The sequence below is a fragment of the Hippocampus guttulatus genome, chromosome 5 (genome assembly GCF_054856545.1).
Source record: "Hippocampus guttulatus isolate MCC_2025c chromosome 5, RoL_Hgut_1.0, whole genome shotgun sequence".
Lineage (NCBI taxonomy): Eukaryota > Metazoa > Chordata > Actinopteri > Syngnathiformes > Syngnathidae > Hippocampus > Hippocampus guttulatus.
Genome location: NC_141265.1, coordinates 9496985 through 9517682, shown reverse-complemented (window position 1 = coordinate 9517682; position 20698 = coordinate 9496985). Strand labels below are relative to the sequence as shown.

Genomic DNA, 20698 nt, shown 5'->3' with positions numbered 1-20698 from the left:
ATTATGGGATACTGTAGAAGCCAACATATACAGTATACTTAAAATAATACTTTATATATATATATGGTTATGATATAAAATAGAGTGGAAATTCTAACGTCAATCAAAATCTGCTGTAATGGGTCTCAAATTCATCCGTTCCAGGCTTTTGAAATATCTTTGCAGATGTGACCCTGGGAATATTCCATCCATTTCATCCATCACAGTACATGCAAATAAATGGAGGCATCGGTTTTGAACCTCACCGTACAAAAAGAGACTGTGTTGAGAACGGTAACTCCAAAGCTCAGTGGGAAATAGGTGGAGTGCGCTTTCCAGATCGCAGAAGAGATCTTGGGGCACCAAGTGGAGGAGTTAAAGGGTCTCAGGGTCTTGTTCATGAGTGAGGGAAGAAAAGAATTCAAAATCGATAGGCAGAATATTATAGCAGCTGCACTGATCTGCATTGGTCTTTCATGGTGAGGATGGAGCTGAGCCAAAAGGCAAAGTTCTTGATTTACTAATTGGTCTATGTTCTCCTTCTCTCCTACGATAAAAAGCTGTCGGTCGTGACCATAAGTCTCAGCTGATGCAGATAGCTGCCTCTGCAACCTGACCCCGGATAAATTGATTTACTTTCAAATTTGGAGTTTCCTTACCTCATAAAACCTCTCATTTATTTTTGTCATCTCTCCTCTTGAATGAACTCATACATGATGGTGGATGGCAAAGGTCTGTATTACAGGGACCCAAAAAGATGCGTACCCATATTTTATTCGATAAAAAATGTATATACCAGGGAAATCCACAAACAATTGAGGAACTGAAAACCGCCATCACAGCAAAAATAAGAGCCATCCCGAAAGAGGAGTGTGTAAAAGTGATTGACAACTTTGTCAGACGAGTACAGGTTTGCTTGCAACGGAATGGTGGACATTTGGAACACATCTTGGGAAAGCCATAAATTGACTAAAAATTGACAGAAATAGCTGAAACTCTGGTGAATGGTCTTCCATAAACTGAATAATGTGTGGTTGTAATTTGAAATCAATAGCTTTTTAATCAAACTCACAATTGAAATTTTCATGGGTACGCATCTTTTTGGGTCACCCTGTACTTGAGAGGTATTTGCCAAGATTTTTGGTCCAACTGTATAACCAACAAAAGAAAATATCAACAAAACCAGTTCCAAATTATTGGGGGGGGTTTTCCTAATTTTCCTCCACCCATCCCCCCAACTATTATCTGAACTTGATTTATTATTAGTAGTAGTAGGAGTAGGAGTAGTAGTAGTAGTATTGTTTGACTCTGAAGAAACTTGGGGCGACTGCATAAAAACAAAGCTGGCCCGGTATTAGTTAATGATTTGTGAGTAGACCTTTTAGGCTTTGACTTCCTGCAGGTTGGAAGTACAAAGTCCCAAGAAACAGCGCTGAGGTTACAAAGAAGCTTCAGTCAGGTAAACAAAAACACAACTTTAGAGCATATTTTATTTGCTTTTTTCTTTAAAACGGCGGCCTGTGATTTAAGTTCTGTATCTCAAAGTCTGTGTGGAAATCACTGTTGGTGTAGTGATGCGCTCAGTATACTTTGTTGCTAGCAGTGTAGATTCTGTTTCTACTCAGTGAACGTGAAAATGTGACAATGATTGGCTGTGTGTCACAAAATGTGTCCCGTGATTGACTAGAACCAGTCCAGGGTATTGTCCAACTTTTGCCTGAAGTAATCGAAGAAAGATTCCAGACAAGTATGGTCTCCACTTACACAAAATGGATGCAATGAAAAGAAGTCTCTATGGATGTAGCCCATTCATTTTTGGGCTACGCTAGATGCTGGGGGTCACAAAAATTATTTTAACGGTTAGGCTTTTAATGGTGACAGTTCAGTTCACATCCGGTCAATGAAACTAAAACTCATTATCTTTTCCGTAAGCATGAGCAGCTGTCGAGTGGACACCCGCATATTCGCAGTTCAGCACCACGTTTTATTCCGCCTCAGTATTTAGATTTTTTTTTAATTTACTGCAGTTTTTCATTGAACATGTTCGTTGACGCTTTATTCTCACTTATTCAATAACTTAGAGGGTGCAAAATTTCAATGCAATTATAAAACCGATTATATTCGTGTCACTCATCACAGGAATAAAGCAGTCCATTTCCTCCATGCTCCAAAAGTGTGTCGCTGTGCTGCGTCTTGAGTTTTGCCACATTTTTCTTTTTTATCTGTGCTTGTGTATTTCAACCAAAGAGCACGCCAGAATTATGGACTTTTACAAACATACAGTAAATGTGTGTCTGGATCCACGCTGTCTCATTTTCACCGTAGAGACAAAAGATAACATGAAAACACAGCGGAGAAACAATGTGTTCAAGTTAGGCTCGCTACGCTGAGGATGCTGCGCAAACGCTTCCAATACCAAGATTCCTTGCTAATAAAGCATAAGCATATGCACGGCACTAACCACTGCCCTGAAATTTATATGACCAGTATACAGGTTGGAAAAGGGGTAACCCATTGTGATCACAAACAATGTGAAACAAAAAAGAACTGATAGCAGTCAATTCTCCAATAAATACTGTGTACAATAAAATGAAATTTAAGATGTAATGATACACTATATAGCAGCTTAAATCTTTAAGGAAAATGTAACATCACTAGATGGTCTTTTTAGGAAATGAGTGATTCAGACAAGTTTGACACAAACTGTTTCTGCTGGTCTGGTTACACAGAAATTGCACAAAACAATTAATCAGTTCCTATTCCAGGATGTCTAAGTTACCTAATATTCTTAGTGGCAGATAGCTTCTATCACTAAATTAGTTTCAAATTCATTTCCCAGTATTAGCAGTAACTTTCTGGGGAGGCTCAGTTACCTTAGTCGAGGTTCCCGAGCCTCAGACTCAAATTTATGTTTCGGAGGGATTTGTCTTTCAATTAGTCAATTGGCCAACCTGTTTCGTTTGAATAACAGCACCAATCTAACATTTGTTAGGGGACAGCTGTTTCTGGAGTGAATCATTTAATTTGATCAACGTAATTGGGATAGATTCTGTAAACATCAAGATTGAACGCACTAACTTTGTCAGTTAGTACAACAATGCTTTAAACCTAATTGAATAAACTTGCATCAGAAACCTTTGCAAAGCCACTTAGGCTGTAAAAGGCTTGCATAGCATGCAGACCCATTAGGCCAGAATTCCCTTAGACAGGGATATATAGCAATTGATGGGGACTTCCTTGAAAACATGTGATTGCTCTGTCTAATTTGTCACTTGTTGAAATAATTAGGTGGTCTCCAAATGCTTTCTGGTCTGAGTTGTCATTTGATCCTCCGTTAGAAGGACGCTTTTTCTTTTACATCCCAATAAGCCTCATTGAGAAGTCAATACAGTGGCGTTTTGGACCTTTCAGCCCGGGAGCCCATTCACTGTGTAATGAAGCTTAATGATGCAAGCGTCAATTTGTGCAACTGTTGGTCTTTTTGTGCTTTTGTTTTTCGACCAAATTGTACACGTACAGCATGAAGTCAACATTTAATCATATTCCAAGTGCAAGGAGAGAAAAAATTCAGATTTCCCCCTTTTTTGTCAGAACCTTATCATGTCTGAGGCGAGCAACCAGATGCCGACAGAGCCTATCACTGCAGTCGGCGTCCTTTCTTCACACAGCAAGGCTCCAGATGACTTCTATGTTGTAAGTACTTAGAATATATTTATTTCTGGTCAAGTCAAGTTCTCCAACGCCAAACACATCCAAGCATATCTTTCTGGACCTTGCTTCATGAACTGTGGAACAGAAATGTAATTTACCCAAGTGTTTTCTTCCAATTTACAATGCTGAAAGCAATTAATGAAGAATTAAAATCCAGGGAGAAATCACGTTGATGGTCATGTTCCATTACTTTAGTCCATAGTGTATGACTGCTTTTATTTGTACAGAGTATAAGATCCATCTTTGATGTTGGCAGTCATCCAATATAATTTGTTTTTTTGTTTGAGCATTGTGGTGACTCGTTTAAGACAGATCTTTATCGGTCTCTAACCTAACATGGTCCAACAAGTGGTTCAATTCTTTTGAACATCAGACACCCTGACTCGGGTGACTGACCCAGCTCAGGTTGATCAGACCTCAGCTTGTGCCTGAGCCTGCCCATCTATCTTTTACCAGAGCCACCATAGGAGTGTTCTGTGCTGCCTCTGTGCGGTTATAGATGGCTCTCCCCCTCCTCCTCCTCCTCCTCCCGCCTGTGTTGGCAGGTGTGACTATAAGCTCTGCAGAGGGACATGAAGTTTACTTTGATGAATTGGTCGATTCACTTCCTGAATACTGTTATTGTTTGCAGCCAGTCTTACATGCACGCCAAAGTCTTATTATACTGTATTGGCTTGACTCCCACTACACTGATTTCTTTGTGTGCAAGTAAACCAGAAACTCTACAAATTAGAAATATAATACAGTACATTGCATAAGATCTAAACTAGCATTGGAACTGCTGCGGTGTGTGTGTGCATATATACATATCTATATATCTATATATATATATATATATATATATAAACATAACATAAAACTGTAAAATAAATGTAAAAACAAAACTGAAAAAATATTGATAATAAATGAGGGTGAATACAAGAAGGAATAGGAAAAAGTTAAATAAGAATAAGAAGAGTGTGAGAGGAACAAGAGCAGTGCATTCAAAGCAGTGACTCCAGTAGGTTCCCAGTGCTTATGTCTAGTGTTAAAAAAAAGATAATGTCATGTTATCTGAAGATTAAGGCAACATTTAGGCGATTAACTTGTCAGGTGGCTTGCTGAGATGCTTTAATGAAAGTTGCAGAAGTTGCTTGAATGCAGTGCTTGTCTCAAAAGTTTGTGCAACAATCTATTAAACTGAAGGGAACATACTTTGTAATTACATTTTATTGAATTTAATTAAACATTAAAGGATGCCTGATTTTTATGAGTGAGTTTATGTAAAAATATCAAATTCTTATTTGTTTTAGTTTACTGTTTCAACTTAATCGTATAACAGTGTTTTGTACCTGCTTGCGGGGTTGGCACTGGGTAATGAAACCTTTATGCCAATGTGGCTAAAACGTATTTAGAAAAAATTGCCTAGCTAGCCACTCTTGAGTGTAGTTACCATTGCTTTTAAAACCTGGTTCAAGAATCCCTTTTTTAATTTAGCTTTTAAGTCATATATATTTGTTTAGTTTTGTGACTTTAGTTTGTAATGTAGTTTTGTTTGTTATATTTTCCATATTTTACCATGATTTCTTGTTACATGGCTCTTAGATTTGTAGTCTGTTATGTTTCTAAATCATATTAGTCCAAAGACATTTATGTTAATCCATCTCCATATTTTCATTGTTTAATATATCATGGTAATAGTCTAGACTTTTCCATGTGTCCTCAGAAGGAGCCCTGTGCTGTAGCAATTGTGGCTCCTGGGTCACCGCTCGCTGTGCGTGCGTGCAGGCACCTACTTCACCACTGTACCGGGAACTAACCCTATCGACTGGCATATATAAAAAAAGTGACATTGGATTGACAAGCTTTGTTCTGATTATACTTGAACCAATCATATGTATGAGCAGGCCACATAGAGAATTGTGGGCTAATTTAATTTGCGTGCGCATCCAGTATATCTGCACATTTCTGCTTCAAAGTCAAGGCTTTTAGCATGGGTTTCCCCGGGGCGATTTTGATCAGCCAAATTGGCTTGGCGAGCATGGTAAATCATCACCTGGCCACACCCTTTTTCTACTCGCCACTTGTGATGCGGCGAGTGGGGAGTGCGAATGAACGCTGGCTTGGACTTTTGTGACAGGGTTGTTCCTCAATACATTTCTCTTCGACCGTTAGATCTGTAAATGACATCTTTGAGAAAAAAAAACAAAAAATAAATCTTGTTTCGAAATTAATAACGCAATCCACGTTTAAATGATAATGATGATACATTGCACATGTATACATGTATACTGGTACATATTTTCAAGACTGCCGGCTGTCACATTTATGTGAAACTTATAATCAGCTTTGCAAAAATACGTTCGACTTTGAAGGTTGCTCTCAATTTCTCAATCTACTCGACACATCATCGCCGTAAAAAAACAAAACAAACAAACAAAAAAAACTTAAACGTCTTCAAGGCAAATGAATGCGCTGTGGCATTTATATAAGGAGGCTTGCATGAAAAATTAATTTTATGGTGTTCAAAAGAATATTCGAATCTGATATGGACATTTTTTTGCGATAAATTTAGAATGCAAACAAATCATCAGATCGTGTATTCAGAGGGGGGAATTCTAGGAATGGTGCACTACTGGTGTACTGTCTTGATTTTTAGTCCTCCGTGCGAGGCTCCTTTTTTAAAAAAACAAAACAAAAACAAAAAACTGTTCCCTTACTCTTCACGCAGCAAATCAAAGGGCTGATTAACTCTTTTGCTCTCTGATTCAATGTTGTGCTGTGTGTTCTCATCTCTGAACTCCAGCAGATCGTTCCAACACAAGAGAGCACAAGCCCAGATCAAACACCGTTCCACTGGGATCTGCAGCTTTGCTCAGCCACGAGCAGCCACCCAACATCAAACGCCGCATGCACGCTCAGTACTTTGACTCCGCGAGGACTCCAAAGGGGGATATGTCTGTTTTTTAAATTCAGAAGCATTTGACTTGTTCCTCTCGTAAACTCATTACTAAAATTTGCATTTATTTCAAGAAGCATCACGTTGGTTTTGCATTTGCTGGGACGCCAGGGGTAAAGGAACAGCAACCCCTGTCAGTTTTTAAGGAAGACTATGCAGCAATACATTTTTGTAATCAGTCTGTCCCAGGGGTGCTCAAATCTGGTCCTCGAGATCCTCGATCCAGCTTGTTTTGCATGTTTATCCCAGGGGTGCTCAAATCTGGTCCTCGAGATCCTCGATCCAGCTTGTTTTGCATGTTTACCTCCTCCAAGGCACCTGATCCAAATGATCGGCATCGTTATTTCATCTCTTCTCGAGAGCTTGAGAGCAACAAATGATGGATCTTGTGGAATTCAAAACTGTACAAGTAATGTATATGTATATGTATGTATAGTAGGACAAAACTTACTGTCGGTTAATATCCAACATATGTTTGCAGAGGGAGAGGGTGGCTACGGTTTGTGGGTAATATACTGTATAACGTAAAGGCAAAGTACTCAGGAACAACAATGAAAAGCGTTTGTATATCGGTATGTGGACTGAAAGTCTGGAACAGACTGAATATGGACCTACAACACTATCTAAACATAAAACACAAAATGAAATCCGGTATAAAATCAGGATTTTGAGAAGTATAGGAGAGAGGAAGAACTTGATCATGAGATGTAACAACAACGGCTGTGTTATCATTATCATTAATATTACATTGTTATGATTATTATTGTTACGGTCATTGAAAGGTACATTTGTAAATGGATAAGTGTATATGGTGAAATGATGACGATCTTGTCTTAGAGTACTTACTCAGTGTGAAGTGCAACAAGTGGCTAGACGGCCTGATATGAACGATGAATTAAATGATCCGCTCGTCATTATACATTGCTGGTATGAATAGAACAACGGTGATATATTGTTTGGAGTTAATGAATGATCATTTTCATAAAAATGTGACAGATTAAGCATCACATGGATGCATCAAGCTTGATATCAGAATTCAGATACATAAAATCTGAATCTATTAAAGATGTGCAATGATCCGAATTACAATTTTAAGTCTTGGCTTCTCTTCTCTACTTAAAAAAATAATAATAACAGAGACTTGAATCCGTTTTGCCATTGTGTTGACTCTGTGTAAGCCTGGGTGGGTTCTGTTTGCAGAGTATCCTTTGATGCACAGCTGTGAGTCTCAGTGCTGTCCCCGTGTCTCCTGAGATCTTTCATTAGAAAATTCAGCACCTGTTTACATGTCTCGTTCTTGTTCTTGACATTTTTGGAATGTCGCATTTGAAACTGTCATTGCTTTTTTAAATCAAAAGACTTCAGTGGCAGAGCATGGACATCTGCTGGTGCTCACAAATAGTTCTTCATTGACTGAGCACTTTGTAAGTACAAAGAGCAGCCGGAAGCAAGCGTCGGAGAACCACGACACATTGTTTCTGCCATGGCTAAGCAGTTGGCCTTTCACATTCAAGCTGCGTCGTTCTCGAGCTGCCCCCGCCTGTTGGCAGGATGATGCCTGAGGTGCCTCCTAAGAGGACCGTGCCCTCATTACTCTTCAACTTGACTTTGGGTTTCACAAAACTAGACCTTTGGTTATGCTGACAGAATGCTGTGACTACTGACCTGGAAAAAGTGGCCAAGACGGCTTGTCTTGTAAGGAAGAGGAAGGGTCTGTGATGTATAGGCTCCTTCTGGGACTTTTACTTGAAGTGCTGTTGGTGACGCCCAGCCAGGGAAGAGCTGGCTGCTCATCGAATGCTCGCTCTGTCTTTCTCACCTCACTATCTCTGCTCCCTGCATCAAGTTGCCCCCCCCCTCCCACCCCACACCCCCTCTCATCCCATCTTGTCTGTGGTGGTTTTGCATGAATCTTCCTGTGCCATGTTTCCCCCACCCAGTCACCGGGGTCATTCATCATTATTGTCAAGGGGGGTAATGCGTGTGGGTGGGTGCAGAGATCTATGACTTCTTCATTTGAATGAACCTCATTAGATTGACTCCTCTTTGTAAAGGATCCCTTTAGAAAATAACCCTGGCAGTTATTTAGGTGATTCCCACATTGTAGCCAATGGAACATGACGCCTCAACCAAGCATATTTGCTTCCGCGATGGAGGAGTCTGCAGGTTATATTTTATTCCGCACACCGCACGGCCGATGTTGTTTAGGACCTTGAGCTTGACTTGTGGCACCCAAATGCTGTCAATATGATGCAATCTATTATTCTTACTGCATGCCTCAATCTTTTATAACTATGAATGAGCCTATTATACAAGGACAAGATGCTCCTTTATTGGGGTGTAGTCTCATTTCTGCACACTCGTAAAACTGCGTTCTATCCTCAGCAGTATAGTGTTAAGAATATTTGTCTCATTAAACACTAGGATGAATTCACAAAAGGTACGGAGCCGTCAAACTTCAAGGTGCCATTTTCTCATCTTACCCGTACCTCGCTAAGGGGTTACTACATTTTCAAATCTCTATATTTAATCCTTATTTCGCCGTGGAAGCACACAGAAGTATGGCTTCCTTATTAGAGCGGATTGTTGTCAGGGCATCTTTAATCAACCTTCTCCCAAGGGATGATATTTTTAGCCAGCTTTTTGGAGGCTAAGACTCCTTTACCCATGCAGAGCTCTAATGAGATGGAGCGCTAGTGTAGCCAAGCATTAATTAAAGCAAGTATGCACGGAAGAGACAATAGCAACATGCTCATGGCATACATACATTAACTTTATCCCACCTCCTGATTTTTTTTCTTCCCTCCTTGTTTTTTTTTTCAATGTAGGTTGCACAAACAACAGATGGCTCTGATGCCGACCTGTGGAAGGACGGCTTATTCAAATCCAAGGTCACTCGCTACCTCTGTTTCACCAGAAAACCTGTAAGTGATGGAATGCAAAGTATCACTTTCCTCGTGCATTCTGCATTTTGGCTGTCTGCCTGCTTTTTTTTTTTTTGGGAGAGTTCTCCGGTCGGAATGTTTGTTTTCAATGCACTGCATGTTTGCACTGTGGTTGAGAGGCAAGAAATTTCATCTGTGCTGTATGTTGCACGTAGAGCATATTTGACAATAAAGCTGACTTGACTTGACTTAACCTGCTTTGAGCTCTGATTAATCAAAAATTTAAAAGGCCAGTGCTGGCAGTGCAGTTTTGATTTTTTTTACATATAATGGGTTTGCATGCATATTCAAAATGAGCAATACCTCATTCTAATGTATGATGACTGAAAATTATCATTTTATGAATGAAAATGCCACAAAAATGCTAAAAGAGATAATAACGTGTTTGTTGATTTTATTTTATTTTTTAAATTTTACATGTATTGAATTGCATTCAATTCTGTTTGTATCCTATAAAGGAGCCGATGTTCTGTGCTTGGTCCATTAACATCTCCTTTGATTGCCAATCTCACTGAACCGTCGGAAAAAGGTTGATTTTATATTTATGTTTTTCACAATCACAACCCAAAATAATCATGATGATTAGATTCTATTCTCCAAGTTTGTCTCCAGGTTGAAGCGCCCACTGAATTCGTAAAGTATGACACACTTTCCACAAAATCTGCTTATATACCGTTTTGACAGGATTCTTTTATTTACGGAATGTCCTCTAACATCCAGACAATGTGGCAGCAGCTGCCCCATACCCAAGTTCAATTTGGACTGCTGGCTAGTGTATAGCATACCAATAGCCCTGCCCTTGTTCCTGTTTATTATCTTTAAATGTGTGTCTACATTGTTTTAAAGACTTTGACCCAAATAAAACACGACAGAGCTATCAACATAGGCTATTTTGTCTGCCAGTCAAAAGAGCTGCCTCTATAATTGTCTACGACCAAAACAGATTCTGTAAAATTATCCCTTGAGTTCTATGGGGGGGATGTGAATAGTTTGTGATTTATCATACTCTGGTTGAAACTAGATGAACCCTCTTTGTCACGTCCTGATTGGGGGGATAGCCCATCCCCAGCAAAAGAGGCAAATACAAAAAAGCTCCCATGCATTGTAATAACATTCATCCATATTTCTCCTTAAGTCAGTGTAAAAACTATGAATAAAAATATATCTAATGGCAATGACTGTCAGGCAACTACGGCAAAGGAATCCAGCCATCAAGTCACGCCTGGTTCAGCCCACTTTCTTCTACAGCGGTGTATTATTGCAATTTATTAAGCCCAAAAATGAAAATGTTAAGGAGTCATGGAAGAGTCATGCTTGAAAATGTCAGCTGGCACAGTCCCCGAATGCTCTTCAACCAGCATCATTTCCCAGACAACACTTCCTCTCTTGACCCAAATATTCCACAATAAAAAAAAAAAGTGTAATCTAAAAAAAATATATCCAGACATTCGTTTCACATGGATTCAGTCAGAGCGGGGGGAAAAAGGATTCTCGATCATTTTGTAGTTCTTTAATTGAATTCTGTTGCAGATTATCGTAAAAACCATGGAAAAGGAAACTAATCAATTACATCCTGATTATATAGACCCCAGCTATGTTTTCACCCTTAACCCCAAAGTGTCCAAGCCAGGGTCTTCATTTTTGGTAAATTCAATCTGACATTTTCTCTCCAAAGTAAGCCAACCTTTTCAATTCCTTGCCCCGCATCATTATGAAAGCTGACTTTGCATCATTGACTTCTGAATCTGTCTGTTGTAGGGCCCTGATGTTGTTGTGGATGTAAAGTTGACTGACATTAAGGATGCAATGCCAGAGGGCTTCGTTGCAGTACAAGAAACAATGGACACAAGTAAGAAAACAGACAACGCAGATCCCCGGTCTAGTTCACCCCTTTTTATTCCCTGACCAGCTCAAATGGAGGGGGGCATCTTTGCTTGAGATTGTGAATGTTTTATGGGTGCAGGTTAGCTTAGTTTATGGTAGAATGTGGGAATCAAATAAACATTTTGCCCCAGAGGTACAACACTAGAGAATCATGAGTCATTGTTTATCTGAACTGGAGCTGTGCTTTTCTTTATGAGGGCCTTATTTATTTATGTATTTATTTGGGAAGAGGACGAGTGGATGGGGGTTATCTAATATTAATGAAATGCATTCCCCAATGCGTTAGTGCTTTTTGAGTGCTATGTATTTCCCCTTCACCGTCCAAGCCTTGGAAATGTAATAATATTTTGGTGTTTGGAGCAAGGACAGCTTGTTTATTATTTTTATTATCGTTCCATTTATGCTGCACTCACGGTGTTGCTGGGGAAACAAATGAGAAAAGCACAGAAGCAATATACAGAAGGACGGCTTTTTTTTCATGAGAAAGGAGAAAATACGTTACTTTCTCTTTGTCTGCGGTGTTATTTAATATTTAATTACTTTATGTGGAGCTATGTTTAACGCTCTGTACATGTGGCATAACTTATGAGTTTCTTTTCAGACGAAAACAGTTGAAATCCCTGCGGGGCAGTAATGTTGAAGGAGGATTCTGTTGCTTTTGAAATAATGCAAATGATCACAGCATGTGGATTTGTTGCTGTTGGTTTTGTTGTGTTGGATTTTACCTACCAATGATACAAAAATGCACTTAATAGGTGTCGATGATGAATTCTTAATTTGATTCATCATACCATTGTTTCTCAATAACTACCGGCCAAAAGTATGTCAGCTATTTAGTACAAGTGGAGTTTTGAGGAGATGGAAAAGACCTCGAGTTGTTTTTGGCTTGAAAAAAGAGAATGTATGGTAACCATTTCTTCCTGATCCCTTCATGTGTCCCTGATCAGAGGAGCCTGCCATGAGGAAGAGGAGGCTTTGTGTGAAAATGAGCCCACGTGCGGCTGCGGAGATGGCTGTCTTTGACTTCCAGATCATTGCCAAATCCAAGCATCATCTCGTTCACTACACCAGTCTGGGGTACGTTGCTGACCACTGCAAATAATAGGGTGTAAAAATAATAATAAAACAACGACAACAAAAAAGCTTTGATATATCAAACTTGGCTTGTATGCAAAGTTGTGCAAAAGTAAGTTTTGTTATATAGGGGTTAACAGTGGTTGAAATACCCTGTAGAATTAATATATAGTAAGTTCTTTCTCCCGTCTGGCTATAGCCGGCTTGAAATGAATCTCAACTGCATTATTTTGTTGTGAGTCACTGCTGTGACTGCCTGTGTTTCAGCATGCCTTGTGTGCAGGAGATAATATCGCGTTACAAAATAACAAAGTCAAACAGTTCGATACAAGTTTGCCCATAGATATGTATAATGTGCAAAAAATCAGCCAGCGTAGCTCAAAAATGGTGTTCGTTCATGTCACATGAAGCAGGAGCAATGATGAAAGAGGCAACCGTCGTGCGACCAAATACGGACTACGACAGATGTGAAGCACCGTTCGATTTAATCACACAGTGTCTGCCTTTTCCCACCTCGACTGTTAGAAAAGGAATAAACAAAAAAATGACGTGAATATCACCACGTCCGTATGGTTGGAGCCACTATCTTCACAGTCAAACACAAAAGTGATGTGGTCATGTGATGGGGTTAAAGCTTCCAGTTTGGTCTGAAAAACTGGCCTCCCAAGTGGACCCTTTTTTCCCCAACCACAAATGTGACTACTTCCTTCTTCTCTCTACTTTTTGCCAGTGGTATGATAAGTTCTAAATTTCAGGTGACCGTCGCCAGACAACAACTTGATATGGCTGCACCCCGATGACACAATCCTGCTACATCGAGTCTCTGTTTAATTTACAGTGAGATCAATAACATGGGGATCTGGTATCGGATGGGAAGGGTTCTTCATCGACAATCATCTCAGGAGAGTTCCAGCAGAGTTAACAATGGTGCCTTCTCTGGCGCTGAGAGGTAAACATTTCCATGTGATCTTGTTCATTGTTGTTTTATTTGCCATCGCGGTGTCATATGTTGTACGGCACAAGACACAATTGGGTAATCTCACTTGAAATATTCAACGAAAAGGTAGCTAAACACAATTGCAGTGGGAGTCTACTCAATAAAGGGTAGCGTGAATTCAATGAGGGCTAAGCACCTACTATTTGTGGCGTTCCCGGAAGGCAGAGACGGGCTGCTTTGTGACTTGGGCGACAGCAGTGTTGTGCACACAAACAGCAGGAGAAGTAGCCCGGAGAAGGCGAAACAGCTGCAGAGGAAGGGAGGAGCGCTCCGAGATCTTTGGCATGCTGGAGTGTGCGTGTCCGCTCTCTGCTCAGACTGCTGCAGCATCCTCTGCCTCAGGCCTCACAGTGAGCTCCAAGGCAGATAAGCTCAATTATTTATCGCAATGAAGACCTGGGGATTTCCACTGCAAATTGTAAATAAACAGCTGAGACGTTGTCACAGTGAGCTTGGCCAAGATTTCTGGTATGTTTGCCAGGGCATGAGGCGTTTTGTTTTGCCATCATTTGCTGAGCAGAGTTAAATGCCACATAAAAGCTGAACAGTGTCAGAGACTGTTCACGTGGTCATATATTTGAATGAGAAGGAATAAAGATGTTGAATAAAAGGCCACAAATTCAGAGCCAGCGAGCGGACCTGCAGGTGCCTTTACAGTACTTACCTGTAATTCTCTGCTCTTTTGAAGCCCACTTTCAAGTTGGTGAGGATCAGAGGGTGGGATGAATTGCACCTCGAAACCACTCACACCCCCTCTGATGCCTCCTGAAATCACAGGCCGCAAGTTTTGGATTAACATTCAAATTCATTCTACACGCCGAGTCTTCTTTTGACAGTAATTCCATCCATACGTCACTGACACATGATAATAAGATTGTGGTTAAAAAAACAACTGTATTTAGTCAGGCCCCTTTGACTGTTTATCAGGTGTCTGTGCAATAACATGGAAAGTAAGCATCTATACAATTACGAATACGTCTGCTGTCATTTTTTTAGTCACTGATTAGAAGTACCGGCAGCGGACATATGAGCAACAACGCAAGAATCATTGATTGCATAAATCTTAACAGCATTGTCCCATATACTATAATGCAGTGTTTTCAACATTTTTTGAGCCAAGACGCACTTCTTTGATTGAAAAAAATCTCGCGGCACACCACTAGCTGAAAATGTGAACCTCCCCTCCCGCCCCCCGCTTATTTTAACAAGTAACGTGTTACATTGTTATTATAACCGTTTTTAACATTGAAGAATGACGTTATAACAGCTTGAATTCGAATCAAATGAACACAAAGAAAACTGTATTTTATCATCTTTGATATTTGTTGTTTCACCGTCGTCCTGCATTCATCCGTCACAAATTCGCTTGTCTCTCGTCGAAACACAAGGCAATTGGCTAGCTGTTGCTGCTCCTTAGCGGTATGGGAGGGTACTACATGATTGCTTTCTGGGCGAAAGACCGCACAGGCATACAAATTGGATATTTTCCCGTGGCACACATGACAATGTCTCGCGCCACACAGGTTGAAAAACACAGCTATAATGTACTTCATATTCAGCAGCAGGTTTTCTATTTACGTATGATTACTTGCCTACAAAACTTCACGGTACCTCTTCAATTAGTCCTCTTAACTATAAGGACAAAACGTTTTAAATGCAGTCAACAATCATGCATTTTTTATTTTCAGGACCATTTTGAAAACTGCGATCATTCCTCTCAAATGTAAATCCGCCCCAGGCTGGGGTCTGTTTGTGTATGGATGTCAGCTATCAATTATGTTTTAATAGTGCCAAGCTTTGCCAGGCCCTCATATGCATCAGCATGCTAGGTAGTTCCATTTTGAAGTGATATTTTATATCTCACTCACCAATTAGTACAGGAAGCTGAATTAAAATGAAGGATGAGCTGCAATTGTTTGTTCTTATTGGCTCAGGCTGTTGCACCATCTTGAAACACTAAAATGTTTAGGATGCAAAGCTGTTGAGCGCACTGCTGTACAAATGCAGAAGCAATTTGTTTATTGCTTATAGCCTATTCACAAGTATGTTAAATTTGCCTCCATTTTCAAATTGTATTTTCCCACCATAGGTATCACTGGATATACTGCCTATTTTTAAGTGCGCATCAAGTTCATTTAAAATTAATTAAGCAAGTTATTTATTTCTCCTGAACACGTTACACTTCCAAACTTGTCACATTCAGTCCATGTACACACATGGTTGCATCTACGCTTTGTTGTTCACAATTTTCTGTTCATAAAATAACTTTATGACAAAAGTTTCATTTTACAGAAATTAATTAATTAATTTCTTCATTGCTGTTCAAGTAAAATCAGGCATTCCTTTATCTTTGGCTCGCAGAAAAAAAAAATCTGGTAAACTTGATATGATTTGTTGCACAAACTTCTGAAGCTGCAGTCCAATAATTTCTGTAACTTTGAAGTCAACTTTTGTGCACCTGTCAACGGGTACTCTATTATATTATTTTTTTAAATAGTCAAAACTGGATGAGTACAAAACATTGGGCTATCTCCGTCATGCAAACATTTTTTTCTGTTCAGGAGTCTGAGTAGATAATTATAGTCTGAAAAAATTCTTTGGTAAAACAGAAAATTTGAAAATTCATGGGGAACAAAATTAATTTCATTGTAGCACTGGAAATATCCTTCATATTACTTTTTGGGTGTAGAATTTCTTCCTACTGCTGCATCAACATTGAGATCCACAAAAAGGATGCTGGTGAATACCAAGAATATTATCAGAATGTAAGTAAGCTAGAGCATAAAAATGGGAAAAGTTATCTGAAAATAGTCATGTGACAAACTCATGATTATTAGTGTGATTAGTGCTAACAATACAAGTATGAGATGCAGTCAGTGCCGGTTGCCCCACTGCATTACTATCTATAAAATTCTACCAGCTACTAAAGGAAAGTTAATCTATTAGTGATTATTTCCAAAAGTATAAAGCCGTTAGAAAACAATTACCGCGCCTCCAAATTGAGCATACGTCATACAGACAGACTGACATTGACAATTAAATAACATGAAAAACAAATCGAATTTTACGGAAGGATAAAAAAAACTAAGTCCTCATTTGTAAAAAATGTCTAAAAAAACTATAGACACGTGTCCTTAGACTTGAAAATGATTCTCATATTGCCTCATATTAAGTGTGGTGGGTATACGGCGAGCATTTGAAATATCACATGCCACACAGCTGGTGTGAAAATCACAACCCACAGCCACCGGCTGCACTATGTAAGCAACCTTGAAATGTGTCCAGTAAAGACGCCCTCCCTCCTCTTTCACTCATCATTCTTATGGCCACATTTCCACTTGTTCTTCTGATAAAACTGTCATTGGTAAGGTTCGTATCTGACCCCTCTAGCGACTGCTAGCATAAATTAGCCTTGTCCTAATATTACCATTGGTTGTGCTTCACTTGGATCACAGTTTTTGACATTTCTATTACAATTTTAGCCCACTGTACACACAGGCATCTTTTAAATCAAATTGAGTGTGATTAAAATGTCAGGACAGAATCTCCTTTTCTTTCGATTGCAAAGCTGAATTTGTTACTCATGACACCAAAAGAATCGTCCATGTCAGAATTGGGATCTCAATACATTCTGGATCTGGCGGCCTTCTGGCTGTCACACTCACGTTGACGCACCTCTACAGGAGATTCTATAAGCCTGTGTTGCATGCTGCTTAGTCAAGACCTCTGAGCATTGAGAGAAAAAGACACCCCGACTGCGTGTCAGTGTGTGTTTCCTGACAGACATTCTATTGAAGTTGTTGGTATCCATTCCGACCTAATTTTTTTCACGTTATTTTGTTGCATTCTGAAATGTTCAGTGCAATGGCTTCAGAACAATGCTAAGGAAGATTGAATGATTGGTGAAGATCTGATGAGCCCAGACTATTCAGCCAGCAAATTTTGAGTGCTTCTTTTCAACCTCTGACACTGAGCTTAAAGGAGGATAATGATGGCTGAGACAGCGGCACCTATGAAGCAGCACTGTCAGCACACAGCGGAAGGTGTGGAAGTGTTGTCACAGGAGAGGCTGGATGTGCGTCAAAACAAGAGCTTTCTGTATCATAACTCCGGGTTTTTCACTGATACCACTTCCTTCATCATCTTGCCTCTCTGCTGACGACCGCTTCTGGAGCCACTGGCTTTCAGTTTCTTTTCTCCTTCCTTATTTATCTGACACTGACAACGCAGCAACACGAAGAACATTGTACGAAAGATTTGAACGGCAATTACAAAAACACTGACGTGAACATAACCAGTGTGGGAAGCTTTGCAGGACTAATATGATTTGAATCTGGACATATTCCGTTGGGGCAGAAATTTCCTGATTGGTACTGTAATTGTGCAAATCTTCCAGGCTGTGTTACCACTTTTACAATAATTTGATGAGGAGCTACACTATAATTGAATATTCAAATTAATTAGGAATATGTGTCAATATGGCTCTCCTTGACTGAAATGAGGATTAATTGTTGTCGAAACTCCAATGGCTACCATAATGCGAGTCCCAACACTGTTGTTGATTGCGCAAATGCACTTGCCGTGTTTTTGTTTTGGGCACGAGTTGTCTAATTGATTTGCCATATGTCGGCCTCTCCAACGCTCCGAAATTGTATTTAGAAAATTCCAATTTGGAGTGAGACGTGAGCAGATGGCAAAAGCCACCCTGGAGATTTATTTTCGAAAAGCTCCATGTGAACACATGAATGTTTCCATGGTGAATGTAATGACTTCATTTAGAAATGTAAAGCAAACTGACCACTTTTGCCACTTCCCTTTTAGTTTCTGATGCCTCTGAGTATCGATTGACTGAATAAAAACCCCGTGTCTTAAAAAAGACATTTCCATCTTTCACCACCACTTCATCTGTGTGCTGGATGTCTGTGTGATTTGACTCACGTGCAGCTTTCCTTTCAGCTGCGAAATCAACCTTTAAAGAAGTCTGTAACGAATATGGCAATCGTCCCCATAAGATTGATGCCAACCTTTTAAAAATTCACCATTGGTCTGCATTCAACAAGGCCAAATGCTAATGTAAATGAGGAGGGAAAAAAAAGTCCACCCTTTCATTGCAAAGACATCTGAGTTGCAGGTTTCAACTCATGAATACCACAGCCAGTCAGAAGTCTTGTTTTATTGCCCTTGGTAGAAATTATTCTATTTATTTTTCTCCTTGGATAAGATAAGTTTTCCACAGGTGCAATTTGTGTACAGCCTACGCCTTTCAACCGAAGAATTAAAATTTTATATCCCTCCCAACTAGCATAAGACTGCTATCCACGAATAGAACGTTCAATGTGCACTATACGGATAGAACATATATAGTACGTTATTAAACAAACAAACCACTCCATATCATTTGCTTTCGCAATCGGCCTATTTTTATAGCACAAGGGTGATTTCTCCAGAATCTTCCTAATCTGATCTTGTATAACGTCTGTGCATTCTAATCATAGCAATTCCCATTTTAATGATATTACTGACTGCTTTGCGTCATCATTATGAGATCTTTTGTTTTATAGCTGCTGGTTTCTTCAGCTACCTCCGAGGCACATCATGTTTTGCAGCTCTCTTGAAGCAGTTTTAGTTTTTTTTCCCCCTCTCCTCCTCACTAGCTGTGGATTTATCGATCCGTTGGGGTGAAGCAGGGGGTGTAATTTGTGATAGCTTGATTGATGAGGATTTCAATCTTATATGGTTTGTTAACTTCAACTGCCCACAAAGTGCATTCAGTGCTGTTTTCTGTAATACAAGGCCATGAAACGGTAAAAGCAGACTTCCCTTGAATAATGGAATCCCGCAGCTCCTCCAGACTTAACAAGATCCTGCTCTAAAGCCCCGTTGAAGGTCTGTGCAAGCCTGCAGGCGACTGATGCGGGTTTAACTTTTGCCTTATTTTCCCCGTTTAGACTCAAACTTTGATTTCGCAGCCCCCGGGTCTGTCTTTTAGACTGAGATACTCTAATAACTCTGGAGACGCTCTGCGCCCCTGCTACATATAAACATGTGCCAATAAAGGCCATAGAAATATAAATTTCACACACATGGCAACCTTCCATTCAATGTGGAACTCATTGAAGTATAGTATTGATGGACTGACATTGTATTATTTTTTTCTCTCTGACAGCAGGAGGACCATCAGCAGGGCGCACTATGAGCACCAGAGCAGCGGCAGCTATACCATGACAGGTATCGCCTCTCTTGCACTTCAAACTTACACATGTAAATTATTTTGCTGTCACTGCAGTCAACAATGGCATTTTGATGGAAAGTCAAACTGGCAGCAAACAAGAATTAATTATTTTTGAGGAAAAAAAAGGAAAACAATTGGAAATTTAGCCTTGTGGCATTGCAGGGATGGGAACACTTACCGGTGCATGAAAAGAAGAGGGAATGCTGCCGTATATGTTCACATTGTACATTGGCTGCACCATCGAAGGTAAACTGATAAAAATGTTCGAAACTTTGCTCAAAAGCATTCTGCAAAGTTTCTAACATTTTCTTCAGGTTAAGGCAGGTGACCTGAGCAAAAGTGTAGATTCAATAACCAGTAATGATAATCGACAATGTGGGATCATGGAGGTCACCACTCTAACAATGATCCCCCCCCCCCACCCAGTTTCTTTGTTGCTGGCTTAGGATTTATTTCAGAATCAAATGTAATCGATCTGCAGCTGAGAAACAAAAAACTAATTCCATCGCTTCCGTATTATTTACCCCAAATTCCATTATTTGGCAAACAGACTTTATGAGTTAAATCAGGGTGAGGCTATTACATTTTAGAGGCTGAGTTTAAGCAATACTGGATTTTGCTTAAATATATAAATGGAATATACTACAATGGAATCTGCGCTTCAGCCTGATTGTGTGAAGACACGAGGTGAATGAAGCAGGCGGGTTTTTATCCGGCTGGAGAGAGACACCATGTGGTGAGGATTCCTCCTGCTGCTCAAGCACAGGCACACCTGAGCTTGAGGTAATTTTACCAAACCTGATGGACATATTTTGATAAATAATTAAAGATGCATGAGACATATTTATTTTCCTGAATTCTGCAGCACACATTTATCCAATTTTGACACATATTATGATGTTCGTGGTTCACAGGGAGGGTAGGAGCCCATCCCAATC

At 39.8% G+C, this 20698-nt stretch overlaps 1 protein-coding gene across 2 annotated transcripts in view; it reads left to right on the top strand.

Annotated features, from left to right (window-relative positions):
- Positions 1 to 1372: 1372 nt before the first annotated feature.
- The window catches only part of mvb12bb (multivesicular body subunit 12Bb), a 36630-nt gene continuing 17304 nt past the window's right edge, over positions 1373 to 20698 (top strand). For both annotated transcript variants that reach the window (XM_086111885.1, XM_086111884.1), the window contains exons 1-7: positions 1373 to 1438; positions 3571 to 3672; positions 9457 to 9552; positions 11332 to 11422; positions 12405 to 12534; positions 13370 to 13480; positions 19695 to 19756. In XM_086111885.1, coding sequence (XP_085968011.1) covers positions 3580 to 3672; positions 9457 to 9552; positions 11332 to 11422; positions 12405 to 12534; positions 13370 to 13480; positions 19695 to 19756 — 583 coding nt within the window. In that variant the 5' untranslated portion in view covers positions 1373 to 1438; positions 3571 to 3579. The remainder of the gene's footprint in view (positions 1439 to 3570; positions 3673 to 9456; positions 9553 to 11331; positions 11423 to 12404; positions 12535 to 13369; positions 13481 to 19694; positions 19757 to 20698) is intronic.